Genomic DNA, 20,237 nt, shown 5'->3' on the forward strand with positions numbered 1-20,237 from the left:
ATGAAATGACTTGCAGTTGACTGATTTGAATGAGGAAGGGCTGTGCAAGGTCACCAGCCTCACTTTCTCCTCCAGAGCCATCTGGGTCCAGTGGCCTGATATGCACCAGGATGACTGGAGATGACCCAGGATGCAATGGGAGACCCTGGCCCTTTTAGGTGAAGGCCTTTTCATGAACTCACTTAGAGTGAGGTAACACTCATTCAGTGAATAGGCCTTTTTAAGAAGTGAGTCAAGGGATAGCCCCTTTAAGTAGAAAAAAGGGGAAAAAAACAAGCTGGGAGGGGAAGATCTTCAGGGTTGCTGTTCCAAAGAGAAACAGTTAACATTGACACTCACTCTAAGCTAGGAGTGCCCAAAATGCAGCCATTAAGTGGAGCTTGGGCAGGGACCTATACATGAGTTTCAGAGTGAAGTGGATTTAAGGTTTTGTGGAAGGAAGGAAAGAAGGAAGGCCTCTTTTGGTAGATACACTTTTTTCCCCAACCAACTAGGCAACGGTTGCCTTGCCAACCCATGCCCTCCCTATCTGATCTGTCAGGAGATTTTCTGCTTTCAGGAGCTCTTTTGAAAAATTCCTCTCCTTGTCTGGTTCTAAAAAGGGATAGATTCAGAAAAGATTGGAGTATCTTGACTATCTTTCTCCTGAAAACCAAGTGGGGCTCTCCTCCTGAAAGCCCCCTGGGATTTTGAGTGGTTTTAGAAAGAACCCCTTGGAATCCTTTTCAATCACAGTTTGCTTGCCTTTAAACCATCATTATTTATAGACACCTTCTTCAAAGAGCAGTTTCCTTCTTGACCTTAGTGTGGTTCAGTAAGAGGGAAATGGATAAAATAATGAAAAACAAAAAAATCTCTATGTCAGGCCTCACTCAGGCCAATCTAGGGCTTCAGTTTCAATACTAGAATGTAATGAGATGCTTGTAGATCATCTAACAGTTATCAAAAGGTTTACTGAGTCATAGCATGGAAAGGGTACTCAGCAAGGATATAGCATTGGTTCAGGTAGATGCCATACACCTCCTCTTCACAGGGGAATGTATCTGGTCAAGAGTGAAGGGTTCACAGCTCAGGCCTTAGTGCTTAGGACCAATTAAGCCTCAGGGACAGCTACTCTGCCTTTTGGGGAAAATATTAGACTAATCGACATGGTAGAGGAGACCCTGGTAAATAGATGCTGCTTCTACTACACCCTCATATCATAGAGCAAGGCCCCAAATCAATTCCACGGGATCTTGAGCTGCGATATGAATGACCCAGATTCTGTAGCGGATATTTTTTAGTGCCAGCTCATTTGTCAATCAGTCAGTAAAAAAAAATTATAAAGTATTTACTATGTGCTGGATGCTGTACTGAGTGCTGATACTGAGAAAGGAAGAAATAGTCCCTGCCCTCGAGGAACTTACATTCTAATGGGGGAGGCATCGTGGAAAAACTGTAAGTGCATGTTATAAACAGTGGAAGGTAATTTCAAAAGGAAGGCACTAGGGGTGGGATGGGAGTAGGTGGGAAAGTCCTCTGCAGAGGGTAGGCTTTGGAGCTGAGTCTTGAAGGAAGCAAGAGGAACCAGAAGGTGTAAGTAAGGAGCCAGGTATGGGGGCAGCCAGTGAAAAGACATGTAGTGAGGCGATGGGGTGTTATGTGTGAGAACCAACAAGAAAGCCAAGGTAGCTGGCTCATAGATTATGTGGAGGGGGATAAAGAGAAAGAAGATTGGAAAGATAGGAAGGGAACAGATTAGGAATGTTTTAAAAAGCCAAACAGAGGCTTGTACTACAAGGTCCCTGGGAGAACAGGACCCTGCAATGCATTTCATTTCTGGACCAAACTGTCTCAATATGCGAAAGGAACCACTCAGAAAATGTTTTCTGTATTTCAGCTCATGTTCTGCTCTATGTGCTTAATCCTAACATGGACGGGGAGGCTGTATGATATAGTAGAAAGTTATTCAAGAGGCAAAGGTGCTAGATTCAAATCTAGCCACTAACACTTAGGGATTTTGTGCCCCTGCAAAAATCCCTTTCCAGTTTATCAGTTTCCTCATCTGTAAATGTGGGGGATTGGGCTAGATGTTCTCTGAAGTCCCTTCCAGCTCCAGATCCATGACCTTCCTCTGAAGCTACTTTCACAATCTAGTTAAGACTGAGGGGCCATAGGACTGCAAACAGCAACACTTTTTAATACTATGCTGAGAAGAAAGAAAGAAAGGAAGGAAGAAAGAAAGAAAGGAAGGAAGGAAGGAAGGAAGAAAGAAAGAAAGAAAGAAAGAAAGAAAGAAAGAAAGAAAGAAAGAAAGGAAGGAAGGGAGGAAGGAAGGAAGGAAAGAAGGAAGGAAGAAAAGAAAGAAGGAAGGAAAGGAAGGAAGAAAAGAAAGAAAGAAAGGAAAGAAGGGAGGGAGGAAGGAAGGAAGGAAGGAAGGAAGGAAAGAAGGAAGGAAGAAAAGAAAGAAGGAAGGAAAGATGGAAGGAAGAAAAGAAAGAAGGAAAGGAAAGAAGAAGGGAGGAAGGAAGGAAGGAAGGAAGGAAGGAAGGAAGGAAGGAAGGAAGGAAGGAAGGGAAAGAAAATAGAAAGAAAGTTTATTTTTTATTTATTATTCCTGAATGTCCACTGGATCTCTGTCCCAGTGAACTTTACATTTGCAGCTATACTGGATGACCCTCCTCCCACTCCCACCCTGAGCTGACTGATAGTGGCTATGCAGAAGGTGTGGTCAACACCAGGACTTTTTCAAGATGAATAGGGGAGAGACAAAATGTCAGTCAGTCTGAAGCCAGACTTACTCTCCAACTAGTATCCTTTAATTGATTAACTGAAGAATGAATGAATGTTAAAAACATTAATTTAGCAGTTACTATATACCTGACATCTGCTGAGGGCTGGGGGCACAAATATAAAAAGATAGTCTGCTCTCAAGGAGCTTACATTCTAATGAGAAAAGATACTCCCTATAAGAGAGAGTTGACCAGGGAGGGGTGTTTTGGAATGGGAAATAAGAGAGATGGTGGGTAGATCCACAGCGCAATTCACTAACATGCCCTTTCCAAGAATGGCAGTATTTGATTAGCTTTCTGAAAGCAAGAGCTGAAAAGGGCTGGAGGCTGAGAAATGGTATGGGACAGCGGCATGACATGAAGATGGCTGTAGGCCAACAGCACCTCAGGTCTCGGTCAAGCCCTAATCCTGAGCTCAGGGCCCCAGGGAGGGTTCAGATTCTGGCTCTGCCACTTACTACATGTGTAACCTAGAATATACCACTTCATTTCTTTTTTTTTCTTTTCTTTTTTTTTTTTTTTAGTTTTCAAGATTTATTCCCACAAGATTTTGAGTTACAAATTTCTCCCCGTCTCTACCCTCCCCCTACCCCAAGATGTCATGTATTCTGCTTGCCCCTTTCCCCAATCTGCCCTCCCTTCTGTCACTCCATTCCCCCCCACCCATGTCTTTTCCCCTTACTTTCTCGTAGGGCAAGATAGATTTTTATACCCCATTGCCTGTATATTTTATTTCCTACTTGCTTGTAAAAACATTTTTTAACATTTGTTTTTGGAACTTTGAGTTCCAAATTCTCTCCCTTCTTCCCTCCCCACCTACCCTCCTTGAAAAGGCAAGCAATTTAATATAGGCTATACATGTATCATTATGGAAAACACTTCTATAATAGTCATATTGTGAAAGACTAACTATATTTCCCTCCACCCTATCCTGTCCCCCTTTATTCAATTTCCTACTTTGACCCTGTCCCTTTTCAAAAGTGTTTGCTTTTGACTACCTCCTCCCCCAATCTGCCCTCCCTTCTATCATCCCCCCATCTTGTTTCCTTCCCCTCTACTTTCCTGTAGGGTAAGATACCCAATTGAGTGTGTATGCTATTCCCTCCTTAAATCAAATATGATGGGAGCAAGATTCACTCATTCCCTTTCACCTGCCCCCTCTTCCCTTCCATTGTAACAGCTTTTTCTTGCCACTTTTATGTGGGATAATTTACCTTATTCTATCTCTCCTTTTCTCCTTCTCCCAATATATTCCTTTCAACTACCCTAATACTGAGAAAGGTCTCATAAGTTACAAATATCATCTTTCCATGTAGGAATGTAAACAAAACAGTTCAACTTTAGTAAGTCCCTTATGATTTCTCTTTCCTGTTTACCTTTTCATGCTTCTCTTGATTCTTGTATTTGAAAGTCAAATTTTCTATTCAACTCTGGTTTTTTCATCAAGAATGCTTGAAAGTCCTCTATTTCATTGAAAATCCATATTTTGCCCTGAAGTATTATACTCAGTTTTTCTGGGTAGGTGATTCTTGGTTTTAATCCTAGCTCCTTTGATCTCTAGACTATCATATTCCAAGTCCTTTGATCCCTTAATGTAGAAGCTGCTAGATCTTTTGCTATCCTGATTGTGTTTCCACAATATTCAAATTGTTTCTTTCTGACTGCTTGCAATATTTTTTCCTTAACCTGGGAACTCTGGAATTTGGCTACAATATTCCTAGGAGTTTTCTTTTTGGGATCTTTTTCAAGAGGAGATCAGTGGATTCTTTCAATTTCTATTTTACCCTCTGGTTCTAGAATATCAGGGCAGTTTTCCTTGACAATTTCTTGAAAGATGATATCTAGGCTCTTTTTTTGATCATGGCTTTCAGGTAGTCCAATAATTTTAAAATTATCTCTTCTGGATCTATTCTCCAGGTCAGTGGTTTTTCCAACAAGATATTTCACATTGTCTTCCATTTTTTCATTCCTTTGGTTCTGTTTTATAATTTCTTGATTTCTCATAAAGTCACTAGCTTCCACTTGCTCCATTCTAATTTTTAAGGCAGTATTTTCTTCAGTGGTCTTTTGGATCTCCTTTTCCATTTGGGTAATTCTGCCTTTCAAGGCATTCTTCTCCTCATTGGCTTTTTGGAGCTCTTTTGCCATTTGGTTTAGTCTATTTTTTAAGGTCTTATTTTCCTCACTATTTTTTGGGTCTCCTTTAGCAAGTTGTTGACTTGTTTTTCATGATTTTCTTGCATTGCTCTCATTTCTCTTCCCAATTTTTTCTCTACTTCTCTTACTTTCTTTTCCAAATCCTTTTTGAGCTCTTCCATGGCCTGAGACGAATTCGTATTTTTCTTGGAGGCTTTTGATGTAGGATCTTTGACTTTGTGAACTTCTTTTGGCTGTATGTTTTGATCTTCTTTGTCATCAGAGAAAGATTCTATAGTCAGAGTCCTTTTATGCTGCCTGCTCATTTTCCCAGCCAATTACTTGATTTTTGAGCTCTTTGTCAGGGTATGACTGCTCCCAGAGTGGAGAGTGCTATGTCCCAAGCTTCAGGGGTTTTACGCTGCTATTTTCAGAGCTACTTCTGTTATGAGGTGGTGCAATACTCCTCCCCTGGCCTGTGCTCTGGTCTGTGAGTGCAAGCACTCCTTTCTGCTGTGTAACTACCAGAAGGACTCCCTCTCCACAGTCACCACAAGCTCTGCCACACCAGTGCTCCTCCTCCCCCAAGGACTGCCAACCAGGACTGTGACCCAGACCAAGCAGGGCAAAGTGAGAGAATGCTGCCTTAGCACCAGCAAAGAGATCTCTGCACTCCTGCTCTGATTAGCCTGCTGATTCCCACCCCCCACCCCCATCTGTGGGCCTGGAGCTCTGGCAGCAGCAGCAGCTGTAGCCACCTCCACTGCCCTGGGGCTGGGCCCTGACTGCACACTTCTCTCACCCAAATCCAACAGTTTTCCCACTGACCTGCTCCATTGTCTTTGGCGTTTGTGGTTTGAGGAGTCTGGAATCTGCCACAGCTCAGTGATTCAGGACCCTGAGGCCTGCTCCACCTGATCTACTCCAGCCTGGTCTCTTCCCATGTGGCCTAAGCTGGGCTGTGCTCCACTCCCAGCACTGTGCGATAGACCCTTCCCAGTGACCATCCAGGCCATCTTGGGTGGGAGACTTATTTAACTCTATCATTTCATGTGTTCTGTAGCTCTAGAATTTGTTTGGAATCATTTTTATAGGTGTTTGGAGGGATTTGAGGGAGAGCTTAAGTGAGTTCCTGTTTTCAAGCCACCCCACTTCATTTCTCTAGGCCTCTGTTTTCATATTTGTAAAAGGAAGAGTTTTAACTAGATGATCTGTCTAGCTCTAAGCTTTGTGAGCCAATAAGACTCAGTAGCATAATATGGCTGCGATAATGAATAATTATGCCATCTTAGGTTTCATTCATAGAAATTAGCATCTAGTTGATCAGATTACATATGTAATATTATATATATTCAAATATTATTTGAGTTCTAGATAAAACATTCTGAAATGGATAATAAAAAATTAGAGTGTGGGGCAGCTAGGTGGCGCAGTGAGTAGAGCACCTGCCCTGGAGTCGGGAGGACCTGAGTTCAAATCCGGCCTCAGACACTTGACACATGTACTAGCTGTGTGACCTTGGGCAAGTCACTTAACCCCGATTGCCCTGCCAAAAAGCAAAAAAAAATAAAAATAAAAATTAGAGTGTGTTTGGAGGAGAACATATGAGGAACAGGAGAAGGAACTGGGGATTTTTACCATGGAGAAAAGAAGATGTAGAAGGATACGAGAGCTATCTTCAACCATTTGAAAGAATGACATGTAAAGGAAAATAGACTTACTGTGTGTAGCTCTAGAGCTCTAGACCATGAGAGGAAGGTACAGGGAAGCAAATTTCAACCTGATAGAAGGCAGAATTTTCTAACAATTAGAACTATTGAAAAATGAAATGGGTGCTCTTAAGGGGCAGTGAGTTTACACTTCCTGAAAATGTTCAAAAGCGAAAGCCAGATCATGGGACTTTAGAGGCAGAAGGAAACAATACCCTCACTTTTCTTTATTTTATTAATATATTTTATTAATACATTTTAACTTTCATTCACAAGTGTGTTTAAATACATAAACGATAACAAAAGAAATAAAATGCAAAAATAAAAACAAATGAATGGAATAAAAAAGTGATTGCAAATGATTGCACGTGTAAGCATACATTTCTATTATTTACTTATTTTAACTCCCTTTTATGTGTTGTCTTTCTTCCTCAGAGTGTAAGCTCCTTGAGGGCAGATATCTTTCTTTTTGCTTATAGTTGTATCCCCAGTGCTTAGTATAGTGTCTGGCACTTAACAAGTACTTGTTGAACTTGACTTGATTGTTAAACAGAAGATGTGTGTATGAACTTCTATATGGCACTATCAAAGTCATTCTATATCTTTAACATGGATTTGCTGCTTTCATTTATGAGGTTACAGTCATGCTTTTGGTTCTGCTTTTGTCACTCTGCATCTCGTCATATGCCTTCCCATATTTCTTTGAAATCTTCATAATTGTCTTTTCTTGTGGAGTAGTAACATTCCACTACCTTCACATACTACCACGATTTATCCTGCCATTCCTTTGTCACTGGGTTCATAGTTTGTCTCTAGTTGTTTTACTCTGAAGAATAATCCTGCTAAAGAATACTTTTGGAGGGGCAGCTAGGTGGCCCTGGAGTCAGGAGGACCTGAGTTCAAACCCAGCCTCAGACACTTAGAAGCTGTGTGACCTTGGGCAAGTCACTTCACATCAATTGCCTTGCCTTCCCCCCTCCAAAAAAAAAAGAATACTTTTGTGCAAATAGGTAGGGGTTTAATTCTAGTAATCTCCTCCTTAAACCAATCAACACAACCTCCTTATTTCACAGACATGGAAACTGAGGCCCCAAGACTTACTTGCCAGAGATTGTAGAGGAGATGCCTGCAGGATGATCAAGTACATAAATTGTGAGATCCTTTGTAACTCTTGCAATCTATAACTCTAAGTGAGCCACTTTTGTCTTGTAATGGTCATCTAAGAGAAAGTGTTTTCTTAATGCTGTCATTGTTGGATTCTATACAATGCTCTCTGGCCCTTGTCCAAGTCATTCATTATAATGAAAGTCCCTGATGGCTTGTTGTTTGCATTGGAAATTGGGAGAGAATAGCTAAATTTCACTCCTGATGTGCCGTCAGATAATTTACCCATCAGCTCCCTTCATTTCTGTCTACTTAAACATTCAAGCTCCCTAGAGAAGACCCATCTAATTTCTCAAAGCAAACACCAAAATAAAAGACAAAAAAATCCTGAAACTCAGAGGAGGAAATAGGTCACAGAGAGGTGGAATACTGTGTGCTTGAATGATGCCTTTCCCCTATTACTTCAGAATACGCCCTCTCCCTTGTACTTTAGAGAAGATTCACTTCATCTTCCTTTCCTCTAAGTCCTACAAATTTTAAATGTGATATTTTTTTCTCGGTATACTCACTGTTACAAAATTTCATTAAAACAAAACAATTGGACTGTTTTATGGAATTTATGGACTTTCCTCTGTAAATGTTTCTGCTGAATAGCAGGAACAGTTCTAGGTAGAAAACCTGAAGATATGGGGTCATTTCTGCCTATAATATTAGTAAGAAAAAGACAATGCTGGAAGACAGATATAATACTTCGCTGTTGATTGAACAGTAAATTGGTCCAACTGTTCTGAAAAAATTTTTTAGAATTACACTAGAAAAGTTTCTAAATTGTTCATACCCTTTGATCTCGTCAGTCAACAAGCATTTATTAAGCACTTACTATGCATCAGGCACTGTGATTTCATTACTGGGGTTTATACCCTCAAGGACATCAGTGACAGAAAGAATGGTCCCCAAGGTATCAAAATATTCATAGCAGCACTACTTATAATAGTTAAAAGCTGGGAACAAATTATGTTCACTGACTTGGGAATGGTTGGGAGCAGGAATATTATTAGACAGTAAGTGATGACAAAAATGAAGAAATTAGAGAAACATAGGAAGACCTATATACTGATACAGAGTGAGGAAAGCAAAATCAACAGAACAATATACATAATGATTTTAATAATGCAAATAAAGACAACCTAAAAGGCAAAGAAATTTGGGTCAATAGCAATGGCCCGCATTGGTCCCAGATGACATATTTCCTTTCAATTAAGAAGGAGGAAACTATAAAAGCAGAAAATTATGTGTGCTATCAATCACAAAAGCTGTCTTAGATGGCTTTGCCTAATTACTACTTTTTAATAGAAAGGTCCTGGGCAGGAGGGGGCATTTTTTATTGGGTACTAATTGACACATATATCCAAACAAAATGCATCAATAAAAAATACTGATATATTTTTTGTGTATTTTTGTGTATTAAAAGTACTGATGATGTTTTGTGCTACTTAGTACGTAATGACAGGGGGGTATTCTTCATCTGATAAGAGCACTCTGAATGAAACTGCTTACTCCCCTCCAAAGATCTCCTGGGATTATACTATGCACATGGTATTTCCAGCTTTGCAAAAACATTTACATTTGTTTGCAAGTTCATTGGTTCAGAAGAGCACCACATCTTCGTGCTACAAAGGAAGAACAGCAAGAGGTTAGGAGTGGCCATCACGTTTTAAGTGATCAACTGGGCAAAATGGATGGTAGTGAGCCAAGCAAGATTAGAAGTGTGTTGGAAAAAAAAAAGAAGTGTGTTGGGTTGTGCTGAGGCTGTTTTAATGGAACTGCGAGATTCATAACTCATAATTTCAGAGTTAAAAAGGGGTTACAAGATCAGTACTCTAACACATAAGTTATGAAGTCCTTATAGCAGTGTGACATGGTGGATAGAGTGCTGGACTTGGAGTGAAAGAGACCAGAGATCGAATCCTGCTTCTGATGTTTCCCAGCTGTGACCATATGTAAATCACTTAATCTCTCTAACCCTTAGCATTCTCAACTGGAAAAGGGAATGGTTGCACTCACTTGCACTCACTAGGTCCCTTCCAGCTCTCAGTCTATGACTTTATCTCCCAGGTAAAACTTTGAAGCTCAGATGAGTTAAAGTATGCAAAGTGATTTGCATACTTTAAAGTACTATTCTGACTGTGTTGTTATTGTTTGTTATTGTTATGATTCAGACCACTGGAAAACAACCACTAGGGAAACTTGGTGAGAGGCAATGTCTCCATCTGAATCTGAAGACCTAATCCCAGCTCTGCCACTTGTTATCTTGGAAAAGTCACTTCACTTTCCAAAGTTTCCATTTCCTTTTATGTTTTTAGCTTTAGATACCATCGGCCCAAAGCAGCTGGCATGGCACTATAAAGAACAGAATTTCTCTTTTTATCGAAGGCTTCTGGCCACCTCTGAGACCAGGAGTGGTACATCACCTAGGAATGAGCCCCTCAGAGTGAGGTTCTAGTGGCCAAGTGAATAATAGTAGTCATAATAGCTCATGCTTATTCTACCTAGCACTTTAAGGCTTGTGATATGTCATCTCATTTAAGCGACCCTGGGAGGATGGTGCTATTTTTAATTCCCATTTTACAGATGAGGAAACTGAGGCTAAGAGCTTAACTTCCCCAAGAGAGCTAGTCTTAGGCAAAGTTTGAACCAAGATTTTCTCTGACTCTAGTTCACCATTCCATCACTCTCTCTTTACACGTTCTCAGTACAGAAGGTCCCGTGGGATCTTCTTCAGCCGCACCTGCCCATTTTGTTGGTCTGCCTTCGATCAGTTTCATTTTTGGAAGGGAGGACAATAGGAAAGGTTAATGTGGATGAAGTCACCCTCCTGTGAAGGTGATAAACTTCTTAGCATCACTGGGCCACTGGAACCTTAGCAAGTCCTCTCCCTCTTTGACAGGACTAAACATGTCTCTAGCGTATTCATCAGAGAATCCAATTCAGCCCTATTCTGTAGCATCTTATAGGATATTCTTTTTTTTCAGTAGCAATAGAATATTTGTCTGATGGACAATAAGCAGGTTCTTACTGCAAGTTAGTTATTTCTTTCTTTTTTCCTTTCCTCCAGCCTTACTAGTAGTCATTAATTTAGAAGCAGCCTCCATGCTACTGAAATGTCAGCTTGGCAGTTACTTCTGACATAGTGTATAACAGACCCACTAGCGCATTAGAGAAATATAAATAGAGAATAAAGGGGAACAAGTAAAGGGCTGACTCAGAGGAAGACTTCCAGCTTTGAGTGGCAAGCCAGAAGTACCTGGTACTGAGCAGGGCAGGGAAGTTCTGCTCATCACTTACTCATACTAGTAAATTTCCATATTGGAAAGTGGTAACTGAATGGCATCTTGTCATATCAAATATCTTGTTGTTCCCCTCACCCAGAAGCCCTAGGGAATCAGGACGGCATCCCAGGACGACTCAGCTAGCCAAGACTGAAATAGGTTTTGGCCAGAGCAAGTCCACTTACTGGCCCTGGTTTGTTTTGGAGAGTTTTTGATATTAGGAGTCCTATATTCAGGTGGAAAGTATAAATGTCTGTACTTGGCAATGGTCACTGAAAGGGTCTGTTTACCTGTGATTAGCAGGCAAAGGGATGGCGCAGAATCTCCCAGTGATGGAGCTCTTGTCTTTCCTCCAAACTTGGTTGGAAGAAAGAACTTTCAGGATCACTTGATTTATTTGGCAATGTGGGGTTGAGTGAGCTATCAGTCCTTTGCCAATGATCTGGTTTTTCAATCTGTAAGGAGACACAAGAGTCAAGTCCTGGAGAATCTATTGTCCAAGCTACCTATCTGGCACTTATGTACTTCCATATTATATTCCAAGTATCTTTTATTTCATCGATAAGAATGAGCCTTCTATGAGTGCTGAGAAAAACCCCTCTAATCCTCAGAACAATGGTCTCCAAAGTAGGGGACATGTCTGTGGCTTGAACCCAAGTGGTGTGTGATCAATCAATCAGAAGGTGGAAAGATGGGTCACTTCCCACCCTCCTGACAATAAATATTACTGGGGTTTATCTACAACACAACTACACCTGCCTCCAACACCCACACTCTACCTCCTCCCTCTGTTATTCAAGCTCCCAGCCTCTTCCTTGGGGTGTGGGTCAAGGTGAGGGGAGATCAACAAGCAGGGAAGAGGAAATTGGAGCATAGATTTAGAGCTGGAAAAGACATCAAAGGCCATCTAGTCCATTCCCCTCATTTTATATATGAGAAAACTGTGTTCCAGGGAAGTTGGGGTAATGACATGCCCAAAGTCCCAGGGGTAACAGGGCAGAAGTAGGATTGGAAGTCATGTCCTCTAACTGCCAAAAGCCTTTCCACTGTAGTATGCTGCCCTTTTTGGTCATTACTAACCACCACCCAGGCATGTACATCAGAAGGCTTTCTTAAGAAACCTACACCCCCATACCTACCTCCTACCCCCATCTCACTTTTTGACAGTTGAAGGTACCCCTCAGAGAGTTGGTGAACCACAGGTTCCAACTAGTAAGATCCCCACCTCTCCCTTTCCGTTTTGGTTGAGACAGAGTGAGGCACACAGATTGAGCAAGAAGGGATGTGTTGTGATGTCATTTTATTATTCCACCTACCCCCAAACCACTCCTCTTCCAAACTTCCTTATTTCTGTGGAGAGCACTACCGTCCTCCCAAGTCACCCAGGCTCACAAGCTCAGTATCATCTTATCTCTTCATCCTTTTTCATCCCCCAGATCCAATCAGCTGTGAAATCTTTGTATCTCCACAACATCTCCCACATCTCTCTTTCTCTCCACTCATGTAGCCACCACCCTAGTTGGAACTCTCACCACCATCTTTGCCTCAAGCAGCTTTCTTCTCAAATCCATTCTCCATGAAGATGTTAAAGTGATTTCCCTAAAGTGCAGTTCTGACTATATCACCCCCCACCCTCAATGAATTCTAGTGGCTTCTCTATTCACTCTATGATCAAATATTATTACCATCCTTATCTCATACTTTTAACATTTTTCTTTTTCTGTAAACTGTATAATGTGCCTAATTATTAGTACAATAGTACATATATATGATTTATAAAGAAATAGATATGCATATTTTGGAATTGCACATTCACAACATTTTTACATTTTTTAGGAGTATGTAATCAAAGAAATTTATACGTGACTCTTTTAGGACGTTGTCTTCATTAAACACTATGCCCCCAGAATAAATTAATCACCTGTGGTCATCTTTCTAGCATTGAACCTCTTTAAATTTAGCTAGACTAATCATCACCTAACAGAAACATAGGCCTTCATTACTTTATGCTTCTACTAAAGTAATAGCCTGCTGGTGGGTCTGCTGGCCACAAGTCTCTCCCCACGGCAGTCCATCCTCCACTCAGATGCCAAGGTGATCCTCTTAAAGTATAGATCTGACCATGTCACCTCCCTATTCATTAAACTCCCGTGGCTCCCTGTCATTTCCAGTATCAAATATAAAGTCTTCTCTCTGGCATTTGAAGCCTTCATTACTCGTCCTCCTCCCCTACTTGGCTGGTCTTCTTACCTCTTACAAACCCAGCTTGAAATCTAAGATCTAGTGATGCCTCCTTGCTGTTCCTCAAATAAAGCACTAGGCTTTTTCCTCTCCTGAGATGGGTGTATTCCATGCCTGAAATGTTCTTCCTTCTCATCCCCACCTCTTGGCTTCCCTGGCTTCCTTTAAGTCCCAGGTAAGATCCCATCTTCTATGAGAAGCCTTTTCCAATCCCCTCTAATGCTCCTTGCTCTCTGCTGATTTTCTCCAATTGATCTTGGATATAATTTGTTTGTACATAGTTGTTAGCATGCTGTGTCTCCCATTAGACCTTGAGTTCCTTTAGGTCAGGGACTGTCTTGTTTTTTGGAGGGGGAAGGCAGGGCAATTGGGGTTAAGTGACTTGCCCAAGGTCACACAGCTAGTAAGTGTGTAAAGTGTCTGAGGCCAGACTTGAACTCAGGTCCTCCTGACTCAAGGGCCGGTGCTCTACTCACTGAGCCACTTAGCTGCCCCAGGGACTGTCTTTTACCGTTCTTTGTATCCCCAATGCTTAGCACAGTGTCTAGCACATAGTAGGAACTAAATCATCGTTTAATGAGGTCAGCTGGGTGTTGCAGTGGCACTGGACCTAGAGTGAGGAAGACTCATCTTCCTGAGTTCAAATCCAGCCTCAGACACTTACTAGTCACTTAACCCTGTTTGCCTCAGTTTCCTCACCTATAAAATGAGCTGGAGAAGGAAATGGCAAACCACTCCAGTATTTCTGCCAAGAAAACCCCAAAAGGGGTCACAAAGAGCTAGAATCGATTGAATAACAACAAATGTTTAATCATTTAAAATTGACAGTCAGGTGCTCAAAGCTTTTCCAATGTAGTAGGACCTGCTGAAGATTGGATTCCTTAGGTATTTCCTTTGAGAACTTAAAATCACCTCTACCCCATAACCAGTCATCACAGCGAACCTATAATGGAAGACCAGATATTGCCTGGTACTTTTAATTAACCCCTCATTGAACATGTCTATCTTAGCTCTTCAGCTAGATAGTTCCCCCTCACTGGAGTTGTTCAAGCTTGTTGATGCCTTTTGTTTTTACGTTACATGTATTTCTGAAAGTTCCCTTCTCTCTTTTCTGCCCATAAAGTCACTGGATGGCCTCTCATCTAGGATGTTCACTAGGAGAATTCATGCAGCAAGTAAGGGTTAGCCTCAAATTTGCTCTTTAAGTTTATTACCGGAGTCAATTGTATACTACTAACACATAGATTTGTTTCTGTCTCTAAAGTTGTTTTTATTTGATTCTGATATCTGTTGGAGTACGTAAATATTAATAGCTGAAACTAGTATAGACCTCAAACTTTACAATATGCTCTCCAGATCTTAGCTCATTTGAACCTCACCACAACCTAATGGGTGGGACATGCAAAGGATTACACACATACACACATATACATGCACATATATACAAATATATCATATCAGGAAACTCAGTGACTTGTTAAAGGCCCCGTATTGAAGAGACTAGAACCCATTCTCCTAACTTCATGCTGTGAACTACATACCACTGCGTCAGAACAAAGGACAAAGGAGGAGCTAGGGAGCTTAGTACACATTAAGTTTGATATCTTTAGACTAGATGGACTTTGGGGTTCCCTTCCAGTTCTGATATGCTATGATGCTTTCTATGGTACTAGAGCATGAAGTCCTGGAAAGCAGAGAATCAGATTTGCCATTGAGATAGCAAAGTCCTTTGGATACAGTAGGTACCCAATAAAAATTTGATGCTATGTTGAGAGAAAGAAGAAAGGGGAGATACGGTTTGGGAGAAAATGAAAGAGAGAGTGGGAGAGAAAAGAGGGACAGAGAGAGACAGAGAGTGAGAAGGAGGAAAAGAAGGAGAAAGGGAAAACTTTAGCAAAAAGGAGCTCTCCTAATTCTTGACATTTTCATGACTTGGGGGAAAATACCCACTTGGGTTCCTAATAACATGAGGCAAAAATAAGATTGGAAAGGAGCTTCACTTCCAGGTTCAGTTATCTAGAAATGGAAAGTTTATTTTAAAATTCTTAGTTCAACAAATTTTGCAGGAGGTTTATTCTTTCTTAGGAGCTCAGAATGAGTCTTGATTTTGTTGTTGTCAGTTGTCTGGGTTTTGGCTTGGGAAGTTTTTTTGGCTGTGAGGATTGTAACCAAGTCCCTTTAAGACTAGCCTTTTTCAGACCTTAAGTGGCAGCATTTGAATGTATTAAATCAGTTTAAAAAAAGCAAAGTTTCCAAGAGTTTTGCCCCCCACCCTTAGGTTTGGAGGGATAAGGATGAGTATGCATGATCTTTCAAATTAAGGGGAAAGTTTGAATAGAGGACTAGATGCCCTCTTTCTATATTCTGTCCTTATAAAGCCAGGGCTCCATTTTCCTACCCTCCTTGCCTTGAAGCCCAGATTTGCATGAATATTGCCTAAGCTCTGCAGAGTAGTATGACAGAAAGAGGGACTATGAGCTACCAGATCAGAACCAGGGAGATTAAAAGAGATATGAAACTCCAGAAAGGAACTTGATCTCTGATTTCAGGGTATAGGGAACTCCCAGGTGAAGAAATTCCCTCTAGCAATGCAGGTCAGCACCTTTTCTGCAATTAAGTCTTCTAAAGTTGCCTTGGTCACTGAGAAGTTGAGTGGCTTGCCCAGGGTCCCACAGCCAGTGTGTGCCCTCCAGAGGAAAGGCTTCTTGTCTTCAAGGCCAGCTCTCTAGCCACTACATCTCTTTATGAAACGCAAGGAGAAGAAAGCATGGGGTGTCAGGGAAAAGAACAGAGGATCTGAAGAAGACTGAGATGGGTGGTTAGAAAGAGCCCAGTAAGAAACTGAGAGTCATACAAGTTATAAAGAAAGGCTAGAATTATGAGTCTTGACTAGAAGGAGCAGAGCAGGCCTACATGGCTGGGTAAAGGGTGGCTCCTTCTTTACCAGACTTCTCCTTCTTCTTTTTTTTTTTTGGAGGGGGAAGGCAGGGCAATTGGGGTTAAGTGACTTGCCCAAGGTCACACAGCTAGTAAGTGTGTCAAGTGTCTGAGGCCAGATTTGAACTCAGGTCCTCCTGACTCCAGGGCTGGTGCTTTACTCACTGTGCCACCTAGCTGCCCCTTGCCAGATTTCTTCTGATGAAATTCTTTTTCAACACATTCTGAGTTCTGATGTAAGCAAAGGGAGAGAGGAGAAGAGACAGGCATTTATACTTGGGTGTCCTTTGAGTTCTTCTCATAGAAGGATGGAGAATCTTTGGCCTCAAGGCCACATGTGACCCTCTGGATCCTGAAGTGCAGCCCTTTGGCCATATCAAAACTTCACGGAACACCAACTTCACAGAACAAATCTGATTTGTTCACAGATTTGTTCTGTGGAGTTTGGATCCAGCTGAAGGGCCGCACTTGAGGACCTAGAGGGCCACATGTGACCTTGAGGCTGCAGATTTCCCACCCCTGTGAGTATAATGTTGAAAGGGAGAGGGAGGCTCACATGGGTTAAGGACTCTTTCCATTTCCACCCTGATCAGAGTTAGGGCAAGTTTGTTCTTAGGCACAAGGGTTAATTAAACTGGTTTCTTCTCTGTGAGTAAGGTTCTGCATCACCCAGGACAACATGGTGTGGTGGAAAGAATTCTGAATTTGGAATCAGAACAACCATGTTCATCTGCTAGTTCTGCGTGACCTCAGCTAAGTTAATTAACCTCTCTGGATTTCAGTTTTTTCCCTGTTTATGGATAGGGGAAGAGTTCATGACCAAATAAGAGACAGAGAGGTTAACTGGAGATAAAATGGATAATTTTGGATAACATTATAAAGTTTTTGCACAAATGAAACCAATGCAGCTAAAATTAGAAGAAAAGCAGAAAAATGTGAAAAAAAGTTTTTGAAGCAAGTTTTTCTGATTGAGGTATCACTTTTAAGGAAATTTGACTCAGTAGGAAACTGAGTCAAATTTACAAGAATAAGCCATTCTCCAATCAACAAATGCTCAAAGGATGTGAATAGGCAGTTTTCAGAGAAAGAAATCAAAGCTATCAACAGCCACATTAAAAATGCTCTAAATTACTAATAATCAGATGAATGCAAGTTAAAAACAACTCTGAGGCATCACTTCATACCTATCAGATTGCCTAAGATGACAAAAAAGGAAAATGATAAATGCTAGAGGGGCTATGAGAAACAGGTACACAAATGCACTATTGGTGGAGCTGTGACTTCATTTAGCCATTCTGGAAAGCAATTTGGGATTATGTCCAAAAGCTATTAAACTGTCCATAACCTTTGCCCCAGCAATACCACCATTAGGTCTATATACAAACACATCAAAAAAAGAGGGAAAGGATCTATATATACAAAACTATTATTTATAGCAGCAATTTTTGTGATGGCAAAGAATAGGAAACTCAAGGAATGTCCATTAGTTGGGGAATGGCTAAACAAGCTATGGCATATAAATACAATGGAATACTGTTGTGCTGGAATACTATCATGAAATGATGAAAAGAATGGTTTCAGAAAAACCTGGGAAGACTTATCTGAAAGTATAAAGTGAAGTTGGGAAAACCAGGGGAACAATCTACCTAGTAACAGCAATGTTATAGAGATAATCAACTTTGAAAGACTTAGAAACTCTGATCAATACAATGACCCACCATAATTCCAAGGACTCATGATGAAACATGCTTGTTAAGACCTGTCGGCAGATGTGACCACTGATTGATTATAACTTGCATTTCGTGTGTTTATTTGGAAAATAACGTAATCACTATGACTTTAACTCTGTTACACAACAGATGAAACATGTACAAACAGTTTTTCAGATTTTCTTCTCTTCTTTCCTTATGCTTCCACCACAGACTTATTTTTATTCAATGCCCTCCCAAATGCACCCAAGGCTACTACTGCCCCTCTGGATCACTCCAGCACCCCCCAGGAGGCACCATCACTCACTTTGGAAACCTGTGCCCTAAACAAATCATTTAGTCTCCCTGGGCCTCAGTTTCTTCATCTAAAATCTGAGGGATGAAATGATCTTTAAGGTCCCTTCCAGATCTAAATCTATAGTCCCAAAGAAGATGTTCAGTGCTAATAGCATCGAAGAAGGGAAATGAGTCAGCTAGTAACTATTACTTGGGTAATTTATTCCTTGTTATTGTTCAGACATTTCAGTTGTGTTCAATTCTTTGTGACCCTATTTGGGGTTTTCTTGGCAAAGATGCTGGAGTGGTTTGCTATTTTCTTCTCCAGCTCGTTTTTGCAGATGAGGAAATGGAGGCAAACAGGGTTAAGTGACTTGCCCAGGGTCACACAGCTAGTAAGTGTCTGAGGCCAGATCTGAACTCAGAAAGATGAGTCTTCCTGACTCCAGGGTCAGGGCTTTATCCACTGCATCACCTAGCTGCCCTGGAAAGGCATATACTAGAGGGCATCTATTCCCTTGACCCTAATAACTGAGGACCTTGCCTCATCTTTTATTAAGAAAATAGAGGCCAATCACCCTGGGCTCCCTCTTCTTCCCTTCCCTACATCTCACAACCTCTTGACATCATCCTTCATTCTATCCTTTCAATTCACTCCCTGCCCACCTCTGCCTCTAAAAATCCATAGTATCATTTAAGATTCAGCCCAAATGTCACTTTTTACAACAGTGGTACCAAAATCAAATAGAAACAGGGTCACTAAACCATACACAAAGATCTCTGTAGCCATATATTAATTTAGAAAACCACATATTAACAAAATGTATGTTCTATTGTATTTTTATTTATTTTGTTAACTATTTCACAATTAGTTCCACCAGGAGTACTATGACCTGGTATTCAACACCTCTGGTCTACAATAAATGAAACCTTTCCTGATGCACCCTGATTGTTCAACCTTCCCTCCAAATTATTTTATATATACTTTTGCATGTATATATTGCCTCTCCAGCAAGATTGGAAGCTCTTCAAAGGGAGAAACTATTTTCATTTTTGTCTTTGTACACCCAGTGTCTAATGCAATGCCTGGCATACTGTAAGCACTTAATAAGTTCTCATTGATTGAAAGTAGTGCAACTCATGCATTGCACTGAGGAGGAACGTGAGGCCTAATGACTTGCTGTATTGGTAATTAAGGTGAGATTGTTTTACTGTTTTCTCTTTTAGAAATGCTAAAGTAATCAGATGCCTTTGATTAAGTCTTACTTGGTGCAAAGGCCCAGGCTCACACCCTTTTGCTGATTAGATGTTAATCCTTCGGACCCTGACACAGGTATATAAGATCCAAGGTTGGCCTTTGACTTTTGGGGCTCTCAATCACTGGAAGAGTGGTGTGTGACTCTGAGCAAGCTGGTGTTAAGAGCTTCCTGGCTTGTCAACCCAGATGTTGATGCTATGAATTGTGATTTGGTCTGTTTATATTGTGTATGTTTGTAATTTGTATTTGCTCTGAAGCTCAGATTGCTGGCTTTTCCTCCTGAACTAAGTGAGTTTATATATATACATATATACATATATATATGTATATACATGTTTGATTAAAATAAGATTGTTAACCCTTTAACTTTGCTTTCCTTAGTAAAGCAGATCAAAGAACTTGTGCTAGCAGCATTCTTGTTGTTGGGCTTGTGTTGGTCTTTCAGCCCCACAACAGCTGCTAGCCGAATTGTTGTTACACTTGCCCAAGGTCTCAAAGACAGTAAGTAGGAGAGGTGGGATTCAAATGTAGGTGCTTGGACTCTAAATCCAGTACTCTTCATTGCACCCCAATGGTTGTTATTAGGGAAAGACACTGTAAAGCTCACTTCACTATGTGAATGTGACCTACTAGGATAACCATGGTCGGGCACACAGATGTTTGGCACTTTGGTCCCAGCTCTGCTGTTTTCTCCCTCCTTGGCCTCATCTATAAAATGAAGAGGTTTGACTAGATGGCCTCAGAGCTCCCTAACACTTCTAGGTCTA

General features: G+C 41.0%; 1 protein-coding gene across 1 annotated transcript in view; it reads right to left on the reverse strand.

The window, feature by feature from the left end:
• Window positions 1-8,860: 8,860 nt before the first annotated feature.
• Window positions 8,861-20,237, reverse strand: part of LOC118835895 (protein ADP-ribosylarginine hydrolase-like) — a 68,926-nt gene continuing 57,549 nt past the window's right edge. The window contains exons 14-15 of the mRNA XM_036743190.1: window positions 11,340-11,504; window positions 8,861-9,390 (exon numbers count right to left, since the gene is read on the reverse strand). Coding sequence (XP_036599085.1) covers window positions 9,306-9,390; window positions 11,340-11,504 — 250 coding nt within the window. The 3' untranslated portion in view covers window positions 8,861-9,305. The remainder of the gene's footprint in view (window positions 9,391-11,339; window positions 11,505-20,237) is intronic.

The sequence above is a fragment of the Trichosurus vulpecula genome, chromosome 2, assembly GCF_011100635.1.
Source record: "Trichosurus vulpecula isolate mTriVul1 chromosome 2, mTriVul1.pri, whole genome shotgun sequence".
In the NCBI taxonomy this organism is placed as follows: domain Eukaryota; kingdom Metazoa; phylum Chordata; class Mammalia; order Diprotodontia; family Phalangeridae; genus Trichosurus; species Trichosurus vulpecula.